The sequence below is a fragment of the Oryctolagus cuniculus genome, chromosome 15, assembly GCF_051225735.1.
Source record: "Oryctolagus cuniculus isolate XC-2025 breed Fujian yellow rabbit chromosome 15, ASM5122573v1, whole genome shotgun sequence".
NCBI lineage: Eukaryota > Metazoa > Chordata > Mammalia > Lagomorpha > Leporidae > Oryctolagus > Oryctolagus cuniculus.
Genome location: NC_142881.1, coordinates 24,046,924 through 24,057,969, shown reverse-complemented (window position 1 = coordinate 24,057,969; position 11,046 = coordinate 24,046,924). Strand labels below are relative to the sequence as shown.

At 40.2% G+C, this 11,046-nt stretch overlaps 1 protein-coding gene across 1 annotated transcript; it reads right to left on the bottom strand.

The window, feature by feature from the left end:
- Positions 1–8,390: 8,390 nt before the first annotated feature.
- On the bottom strand, positions 8,391–10,096 carry LOC149121936 (eukaryotic translation initiation factor 3 subunit J-like; the record flags this gene model as incomplete). The annotated part of the gene is made up of 1 exon (XM_089314230.1): positions 8,391–10,096. A coding segment is annotated over one exon (753 nt), but the record flags the coding sequence as incomplete, so codon positions are not given.
- Between the last annotated feature and the right edge of the window lie 950 nt (positions 10,097–11,046).

Sequence of the window (11,046 nt, the reverse complement as noted above, 5' to 3'; positions counted from 1 at the left end):
GATCCTTGAGCTAATTGTGTTGCTATTAGCATACATTTCTTGAAGTATCATTCACTGATACTTAGAACACTGACACTCTTTGAAATTGTGTCTCTCACCTCTGCTCATGGAAGATGAGGTACCATCATCAAGTGAAGGCTTTGTTCAGGCCTTTCCCAGGCAGTAGGATATGCTATTTCTGATCCAGTGCTGAGTCAGAATCTGTAGATAATCTTACTTAGAGCCAATATTCCTTTTTTCAATTCTGTGACTGCAAATCATACTTTTTTTTAACTTTTATTTAATGAATATAAATTTCCAAAGTACGATTTATGGATTACAATGGCTTCCCCCCCCATACCGTCCCTCCCACCCACTACCCTCCCCTTTCCCATTCCCTCTCCCCTTCCATTCACATCAAGATTCATTTTCGATGCTCTTTATATACAGAAGATCAGCTTAGTATACATTAAGTAAGGATTTCAACAGTTTGCTCTCACACAGAAACATAAAGTGAAAAATAATAGATGATTTTTTTTAAATGATGATGAAATCAGATCAGACCTATTGTCATGTTTAATCCCAGTGAGAGTCAAGTTGGGAGTTGATAATTTCTTCTTTTTTTTTTTTACAGAAGATCAGTTTAGTATACATTAAGTAAAGATTTCAACAGTTTGCACCCCCATAGAAACACAAAGTGAAATATACTGTTTGAATACTCATTATAGCATTAAGTCTCAATGTACAGCACATTAAGGACAGAGATCCTCCATGAGGAGAAAGTGCACAGTGACTCCTGTTGTTGACTTTACCAATTGACACTCCTGTCTATGGCATCAGTAGTCTCCCTATGCTCCAGTCATGAGTTTCCAAGGCTGTGGAAGCCCTCTGAGTTCTCCGATTCTTATCTTGTTTAGACAAGGTCATAGTCAAAGTGGAGGTTCTCTCCTCCCTTCAGAGAAAGGTACCTCCTTCTTTGAAGACCTGTTCTTTCCACTGGGATCTCACTCGCAGAGATCTTTTGCCAGAGTGTCTTGGCTTTCCATGCCTGAAATACTCCCATGGGCTTTTCAGCCAGATCCGAATGCCTTTAGGGCTGATTCTGAGGCCAGAGTGCTATTTAGGACATCTGCCATTCTATGAGTCTGCTGAGTATCTCACTTCCCATGTTGGATCACTCTCCCCTTTATTTATTCCATCGGTTAGTGTTAGCAGGTACTAGACTTGTTTATGTGCTCCCTTTGACTCTTAGTCCTTTCATTATGATCAATTGTGAACTGAAATTGATCACTTGGAATAATGAGATGGCATTGGTACATGCCACCTTGATGGGATTGAATTGGAATCCCCTGGTATGTTTCTAACTCTACCATTTGGGGCAAGTCAGCTTGAGCATGTCCCAAATTATACATCTCTTCCCTCTCTTATTCCCACTCTTATGTTTAACAGGGATCACATTTCAGTTAATTTTTAACACTTAAGAATAACTGTGTATTAATTACAGAATTAAACCAGTCATATTAAGTAGAACAGACAAAGAAACTACTAAGAGGGATAATGTATTAAGTTGTTCATTAACAGTCAGGGCTATGCTGATCAAGTCACCATTTTGCAAATCATACTTTAAATGATTTCCATCCATCTAACAAATGAACAGCTTTGTCAAAATATCAGTACCTTTCTTTAGATAGTTCAGATCTGTGAAACTTAAGAGAATCCCTGTATCTCTTTTTTACCTAAAAACTCCCTCTATAATATGGGATTACAATAACTGAGGCACTCAAGAATGATCTTGCTCTTACGTTCTCCAAGGAGGATAGCACAATGTAAGAAATGAGAATTGATTGGTTAGAGAATCAGGGAGACTGAGATTGAAACTCTAGCTTCACAATTTGTTTATTATGTGAAAATCCCTTTCTATAAGATAGTCCAATACTGTGATGAGTATTGTGGCATAGTGGATCAAGTCCCCACTTAGGATGCCTAATTCACAGATCAGAGTGCTGGTTCAAGGCCCAGTTACTTCGCTTCTAATCCTGCTTCCTGATAATGCACCTGAGAGGCAATAAAATAGATGGTGGTCCAAGTACTTGGGTTTCTGCCACCCATGTAGGAGACCAGGCTGGAATTTGTGGCTTCTGGCTTCAACATAACCCAGCTCTTATTGTTCGGGGAATTTTGGGAATGAATCAGCAGATGGAAGATTTTTTTTCTCTTATCTTCCTCTCTTCCTTTGTCACTCTGTCTTTTGCATAAATAAATCTTTTAAAAATTTTGAAATATGTATATGCCTGCAGGTTTATTCTAAGAATTCAATGAGGTAATTGGAAAGAACTATCAAATTTTAAATATTATGAACTTTTAATATTGTAAATTTCTTGATGTCAAAGTGTATATTTTGTTCATTTTTATACCATTGGTAGACTCTTAACATAATTATTGAATTAAAAGAGTAGCCTCTTCTCTAGAGTTAGCTAGGTTTAAAGCAGCTCATGGGGCTATCATGAATACAATAAAGTTTTCTTTGAGCTCTGCTGGTGTCTGCTTTCTGTGACCTTTCAATTCTCCTTTCCTTGTCCTCTTTTTGGTCACTCTGGGTCCTTAGATGTTCTTTCACTTTGTCTTCTTCATATTAAAATTTGACTACAGGAAATGAAGAATGATTTCTTAGTACTTCAATATCATTTTTCCCAATTTAAGCAGATTTTGGCTGCAAGATTCACAAAAGCCTTCTCTAACTGCTTTAAAGATTGTTAAATGAATTTTTAAATACAAGCCCCATATGAAGCAGGATTCACATTTGACTCCAGAGTTCAGCAGTGTGATCAGGGGCCTCTCTGTCCTGCCAATTACAGTATCGGCTTTATCCTCAGCGTCCTTGCACTCCTAGAAGGATGGATACTGTAATAGTATGTCCTTACCTCCTTTTCCATTCACACTAAGCAGTCAAAATTATGGAGTAGTTGAACTTCCCCTCAGCCTCATTGGAAAAAATAAATGCCCAACCCTAGCTCAAGCACCTGTTTTGTTTTGTTATTTTTATTTGAGAGGCAGAGAGATAGAGAGACACATAGAAAGAGTGAGCTCCCTACTGCTTCACCCTTCAAATGGCTACAAAAGTTGGACTTAGGCTAGGTGTTATAGGAACTCAAACAAGGTCTCCCATGTATGTGACAGGAAGTCAACCAGTTGAACAATCATTGCTGCCTCCCAGAGCCTGCATTAGCAAGAGGTTGGAGTAAGGAATAGCGATGGATGTGGAAGTCAGGTACTCTGATGTGGGATATGGGCATCTTGATTGCCCTCTTAACTGGCAGGCTAAATAGTTGTCCTGGGCACTGTTTTAAGAGCACCATATTCCTGGGCTGGTGCAGTGGCATAGCAGGTAAAGCCGCCTGCAGTCCCAGCTTCCCATATGGGCACAGGTTCAAGACCCGGATGCTGCACTTCTGATCAAGCTCTCTGCTATGGCCTGGGAAAGCATTAGTAAATGGCCCAAGTGCTTGGGCCCCTGAATCCACATGGGAGACCCAGAGGAAGCTCCTGGCTCCTCGCTTCAGATTGGTACAGCTCTGGCTGAGCAGCCATTTGGGGGAGTGAACCAATAGATGGAAGACCTCTCTCATGGCCTCTGCTACTCAGTAAGTATGCCTTTCAAATAAATAAATAAACCTTTAAAAAAAGAGCATTGTATTCTCCCTTGCCAGTCAGTCCTACCCTTGGAATTCTGAAGGAGATCACCTATCTAATAGTCTTTTTTAGAAAAGGAAAATGGAGAAACAGTAGTTTTTAAACAACTATTCATGTCAAATATACTTCTTTCTCAAAAATATGATTTGATCCAATGTAAGTGCCTCCTTGATCTAGAGCGCAGATAATATGATAAACTAAGAGACTGACAAAGTCACCTTTTCTGTAAGACATATGAATAGGGCCGGCACTGCGGTTTACTTGGCTAATCCTCTGTCTACAGTGCTGGCACCCCAGGTTCTAGTCCCAGTAGGAGCGCTGGATTCTGTCCCAGTTGCTCCTCTTCCAGGCCAACTCTCTGCTGTGGCCCAGAAAGGCAGTGGAGGATGGCCCAAGTGCTTGGGCCCTGTACCCATGGAGGAAGCACCTGGCTCCTGGCTTCGGATCGGCACAGTTCCAGCCGTAGCGGCCATTGTGGGGGTGAACCAATGGAAAGGGAGACCTTTTTCTCTGTCTTTCTCTCTCTCACTGTCTAGCTCTGCCTGTCAAAAAAAAAAAAAAATGAACGTGGTGTCTACAGCCTTAACCTGCTGTGAACCTAGGACTTCTATGCCTATCATCGTGAATACTCATTTCCCAAAGGTTTAGATGGCTGTGAACATAGAAAGGAGGCATATTTGTGTCCTTGGTCTTACATTCAAGTCACCCATAATTTTGTTTCTTATCAATCTCCCTCCTCCAAATGTACAATTTTTTTTTTCAAATGTAGGTTTTTAAGGCCTGAGACAGGAAATAGAGTTTTTGCTGCATTCCAAAGAAGTCAAGTACCCTCCAAAATATAAGAAGAAGGGGACACAGATCTCATCTTTTCATGGGAAGAAAAGAAAAGAATCTGAGGTCATTTTAAATCTACAACAGCCCTATAAGGTAGATGGTTTGATCCTTACTTTCTTGAACATGAGCCTAGGGAAAATAAATCACTCTCTGAAGAACACACAGTTACTATCAAGGTATGGGTTTAAACTCAGGCAGTGTGACTCCAAACATCTGTATTTTAACCACTTATTCACTTCTGTAGATACTCTCATGCATCAAGGCTCTCTATACTTGATGATCTTGATTTTCAGGTCATCTTCTTTCTCTTGGCAAGGAAAAGGGAAGTGGAAAGCTCTGAGCTTAGAGAATATTTCAGATTCCAATTTGAAATGTCTCAGCTGGCCCAACATGGTTCATGAGTCCTTCCTCGGATCAGTAAACATGGCCAAGGGGAAAGAGATACTCCACTTGGCTCAGATTAGATTCTGGCCAACCCCTTTCACCAGTCCTTCTGGGTCTGCTCCCAGAAAGCTAGAGGAAAGATGGTAAGGCAGACCAGCAACACCTACGCCCAGAACAATGGACATCCAACCCAGCATGTCAGCCTGATATCTGAATCCACTGTCATTCTCTTTTCCGGTGAACAGTTTCAATGTCTTGCTTTTCAACAGAATTCATTGCCTCCCGAGGATACCCATTACTGTGTAAAAGATTTCAAGCTTCAGAGAGCAGTGGAGGGAAGTATTTTGGAGTACAAAGCCTCTTTCTGTATTTGTATTAAATTGTGCCACAAAGACCCATCAAAAGAGTATCTGGGCTACTTATGCCTCTATCTGTTTTCCCTGTGGTATCCTCTGAGTTTAGCACAGTTGGAAGGATGGGTGAACAAACCTGGTTCGATGTAATTTAACAAGCATTTATTGAACCATCAGGTTGATTGATTATCTCCCCAGAAAGGCTGATAATTTGGGCACTGAGGGTAATCACAGACTCAGGAATTGTGATAGAGTCCTTAGGGGGTTGTGATTCCCAGAGTCAACAATGTCTGTGCAAATTCTCCAAAGGGGAGCTCTGCACAGGAAAATCATTTGCCTGCACCAAGCCCCTCGGGATATATCACCACTCTGCTATAAATCAGAAAGTTTCCATGAGGTTGAGGGAGTCTGGACTATTAGGCACTTCACTTCCTCAAGCACTTCTCCTCAAACTAAAATGCTAGAATTTAAGCTCTGTGATCAATAAGGTCTCTCGCACCACTGTCTATGATTTATAATTTTACTGCTGAAAAGAACCATTTCCTGGAATGTTCTGTATGATTTTTGAAAAAAAATTAAGTTATATTGTAAATGTACTTGGGGTAATGCAATTTAAAGGAACTATATCATAAGATTCACAAAATGAAGAATTATTTTCTATAATCTATCCATTATTCAGTATTTGTGCAAATTTGGGTTTTCACAGATCAAATTTGCTTAAGCTACCACTGAAGTGCTCTATTTCCAGCAAGCCAAACTTCTCCTCAATTCTGTGCTGTTCTACAAGGAGCAATGAGGAAGATGTTGGTTTTGCTGGTGTGAAGGCACCATCTCTGCCAGCTGGTGTTCCCGTAATCAAAGGAAATCCACTACACTAGAGTACCAGATAGATTCAGCACCAAGATGGAAATTGGAGTCTGTCAACTTTCAAACTGTCCCTACAGGTGGGATGATCAGCGTGATATATTTAGATATGATGAGACTTGGCACTGTCATGTAGAAGTAAGGTAGCAGGAATCATTGTCCACTGTTGCTTTCTTTGCGAATGAGGTCAGTATATCCTGGATTACCAAAGAGGTATACAAGTGCTGCACCAGTTCTAGAGTCACAAAATGGAATTTCAATGTAATTCTACTTTCTGCTGTTAAAACAGAGGGAGCATCCATATGTTTTTGAGATCATTAATATTGATAACCAAAATCATATAAAATGATGAATATATAAATGAGTTGGCATATTCACATACATATATACATGCATTCATACAAACATACTACATAAATGTATTTTTAACAAAAGATTACAAATTCACTGTCCCAGGCAAATAAAAACACCCCCTAAATAAAACCAAATCAAATAATTGCTTGCAGGCTCATGAACCACATCAGAGCACTTGTGTATTGTTCCTTTCCTCACACAAGAATGTGGCTGGGATGGGAGGTACAGAATGAGAAGAAACAGAAATTTCCTTCCCTGACAAAAATAATATTTACTCAGGGCTGGCGTTGTGGCGCAGCAGGTTAACACCCTGGCCTGAAGCACCGGCATCCCATATGGGCACTGGTTCGAGACCCTGCTGCTCCACTTCTGATCCAGCTCTCTGCTCTGGCCTGGGAAAGCAGTGGAAGATGGCCCAACTCCTTGGGCCCCTGCTCCTGCATGGGAAACCTGGAAGAAGCTCCTGGCTCCCGATCAGCGCAGCTCCAGCCGTTGTGGCCAACTGGGGAGTGAACCAGTAGATGGAAGACCTCTCTCTCTCTCTGTCTCTGCCCCTCCTCTCTCTGTGTAACTCTGACTTTCAAGTAAATAAATACATCTAAAAAAAGATAAAAAATAAAAGGTCCTAAATGAGAAATAAAAAAAGAAAAAGAAAATATTTACTTAAGAAGAAAAATTGACTCAGTGTCTCAAGTGTCTCCCATAACTATTTTCTGAATGCACTGAAACTGAGGCCTGAGCTGGAGTTATTTCTTAAAAAAATTCATTTATTATTTGAAAGTCAGAGTTATACAGAGAGAGAAGGAGAGGCAGAGAGAGAGAGGGAGGGAGAGAGAGAAGTCTTTCATTCAATGGTTCACTCCTCAGTTGGCCACAATAGCCAGAGCTGCACGGATCCAAAGTCAGGAGCCAGGAGCTTCTTCTGGTTCTTCCACATGCATGCAGGGGCCCAAGGAATTGGGCCATCTTCTACTGCTTTCCCAGGCCATAGCAGAGAGCTGGATCGGAAGTGAAGCAGCCGGGTTTCGAACCGGGCTCATATGGGTTTCAGGTGCTTCAGGCCAGGGTGTTAACCTGCTGAGCCACAGCGCCACCCTTGAGCTGGAGTTTGACTTTTTTTTTTTTTTTTTTTTCCAGTTTCAAAGAAATTTAATATTATTTACATAGTTAAGGAATAGGTAGGTGATACATTTTCGTTTGTTAGAAACTGATCTTTCTATAATAAAAAATAGATTTTAATTCAGTGTATGTCATTACTGCTAAGGAAATCTTAGCCCTTGTCTGCCTTGAAACAGCATTTACTGTAATTATTGCTGTGTAGTCACTGCTCTCTGTTAATTCCTCAAATCATTTAGATGGTCACGTTTCCCACTCAATACTCAACAGAAGTTTGGGGTTCCTATTTCTTACCTAAGAGAAATTACAAACTTGCAGAAGGGAAACTAACCACAGACTTCTTTAAATCGCCCTGGAGAAGACATGGGACGATGATCCAAGAAATTCATGGAAAACAGTTAAGCTTATTTCTGTGCAAAAATTTAAATCTATGGAGTTTTTTCCATAAACATATTAAGATCCATCATGTTTCATTTTTGCACCAAAATCTTTTCATTCTATTTTCGATGAACATTTTGAAGTACCCCTCATATAATGCCCCCAATCTATTCTTACAACTAACCTGAATTGCAGGCTTATTTACCCCCAATAAATAGTATCTATACGACAAAATGATTTCTCAAATAAATAAGAGGAATGCACCCTCCATCTTTGTTGCTTTAAGGTGAGGCTATGAAGGACATGGCAGACCATTCTTGATTTAAAGCTGAAATGGCACATAAAGCATTTGTAAGCTTTAGTGAAGTACAGAGAACAGTAGTCCCAAGAGCTACATTCTGTATTCTCCAAAAATATCTCTTGGGAGGTAACACAAAATTTAAGTCCTCACAATAGTGATTTTATTAAATTAGTTGCTTTATAAAACATTGAGGATGTCATAATTGTTAACATAACAATTTACCAAACTGTAGTTAACTGGTGCAGTTTGCTGAGAATGTTTTATAAAGAAAAGAAAATGCCAAAACCCTGGTAAAGTTGTTCCATTGCAGCCTAGGAGAACAAGAGAGAGTGGTTTCTCAGACACTTGAATCAGGCAAATGAAAACAAGCAGAGTTTCCCTTCCTTATCTGAAGCACTCCATCAGTAGAAATAGTCTGATAAATAAAATTAGACAGTCTATGCACTCAAGAGATTCCACAACTTGTACTGCAATAATGGAGAGGGTTACCTTCTTCAGCTTCAAAGTCGGAAGGTTTGGTCACTTAAGGATCAAACCAGAGCTTTTTCAGTTGCAGTATCTTCACTCTGAGATAAGCAGTCTTCTTCACAATGTATTTTTAATATCCTCACGCTCAATTTTAAGACAAAGCAATTTTAATACTAGGTGCACACCACATGCCCTTGCAGCAAACTGCTTTTCTTGACAAGTTATGAAGTAGTTCCAGGAGGTATGGTTAAGGCTGTATTACTGAATGGTGCTGGTAAATACTACACAATTTTTTGTCATGTTGCAACCCTTGTTTCCAATTTAGTGACTGCTGCTATGGAATCAGATAGCAGCACTGACAACATTATTCAGTTGTGGGTTTTGTTTTTTTTAAAACTATGATTTAGTAGCAACTGAGTTCCCGATTTTAACCCCTTGGCAGCAAGATCCAAGTTCCCTCCTTTGCACATTAGCACCTAAGTGTCAAGGGGTTAAATAACCAGCACAAAAGATACTGCACTTCTGATTGTAGCATTTGGCAGAACTGAAAGGAAAGGAAGTTGTGCTACATGTTGAAGGGATTGTGGGCAACAGAAAGAAGACAGCAGAAGAAGATAAAATGTCACATGAAGTCTTCATAGTCTTGTGCATATCCTCCATCATAGCCCCCGTAATCTGCCAGATCGTCTTTCATGGTGGCTTTTAATCCCCCTCCAGGAACCACACCTTTCTTCTTCTTTTTGGCTTTGCTTTGCTTTTCTTGCTTTTGTTTTTCACTGCAAAGCACAGTCAATGAATTGGTAATCTTTTTCAAGTCATCGATTTCCAATGAAATACACACATCTCGAACTAAGGCTTCCAAAAAACTGGCATAATATAGTGACTTTTCATACTGTGTAATTTTATCTTTTAGTAACTTTCCAAACTCTGTGAAATCTTCTCTTGAAGATGGATTCATAGCATCTATTCCATAAACTGTATTATTAACACCAAAAGTTTCTTTTGCTAATTCAAGGTCTGACTCTTCCTGTAATTTCTTTAGCCGCAGTTTATCTGCTAATTGTTCTTCTGGTGTTAGCACTTTGGGTTCTTCTGGTTCTTCTAACCTCTTCTTAATTTCTTCTTGCCTTTTCTTTTGTTGCCGTTCTTTCTCTTTAATCTTTTCTGCTATTTTTTTCTTCTCTGAAATTTTTATTTCTGGTTTTACTTCTGCTTCCTCTTTCTTTTCGTCGTCATCATCATCCCAGTTATCCTTGACGTCTTCATCCTCGTCCTCGCCTTCCCAGCGGTCCCCACCAGCGGTGCCGCCGCCCCCCACCTTCTGCACCGGGTCTTCCACGGAGAACGTGTCCGCGTCTACGGAAGAGAGCGAGCCGCGTTAGTGCCTGCCTCGGCGTGGGGCCGGCATCGGCCCGGGCCCTGGAGTTTGACTTCTAAATTATAGCATTTTAATAAAAAAACTAGGAGGTCAGCAAGACAAAAGGAGATACTTTAGATTTGAATTTGGGCCAATGTAATATATCTAAAAGGCTAGATAGGGGCATTTGCACACTCACACATTCACACACACACACACTACACTCAGACTTGGGAAACATGCTTGCTCTCCATCACCATTTCTCAGCAGTAGCACTACTGATATCAGGGGCCTGTGGTCCCTTGATGTGTGGGAGAGACATGGCCCGTGCATTGCTGAATATTGAGCAGCATCCCTCACTTATAGTTGCCAAATATCTCTTTTTGAGGCGAACTTTCTCCTGATTGACAACCACTGGTTTAAATCAAGACCTGTTACCTCTCTATTTCATCACTCCTAAACATTCTTATCTACTATGGATATTACTTTCAAATGTTTGTTTTCAAGGCACATACTTTAGTTCTTTCACTATAATTTTAAGGTTATCTGTCAGATTTTATTTCTTGAAAGAAAAGACTGAGCTAGGGATTTGTGTGCAAGCGATATGTCAAAGGAGTGTTCCATGGAGAAATCTGTGAGTGTGGGAAGCAGATTAGGGGAGAGGAAAGAGCAGCAAATACATGGATTCAGATGAGGTCCAGCTCCAGGCTGATCCCTTAGGAAACTCTGAAGTACAAATTGCACGATGGAATTTATCCAGCTTTGAGGCAAGAGAACTGGGCTTTTATGCCTCATGCTGGTCAATAATTATTTAACAGCTCCCAGGGAGAAGGTTGAAAATCGCCTACAGAGAACATCGCCAACATCTGCTATATTATTTTTTAGAAAAAAAAAAACTGATGAGCTTGATTGGCTTAACATATTTTATTCAGAGATGAGTATAGCTATAAGAACAGAAGCACACCAAT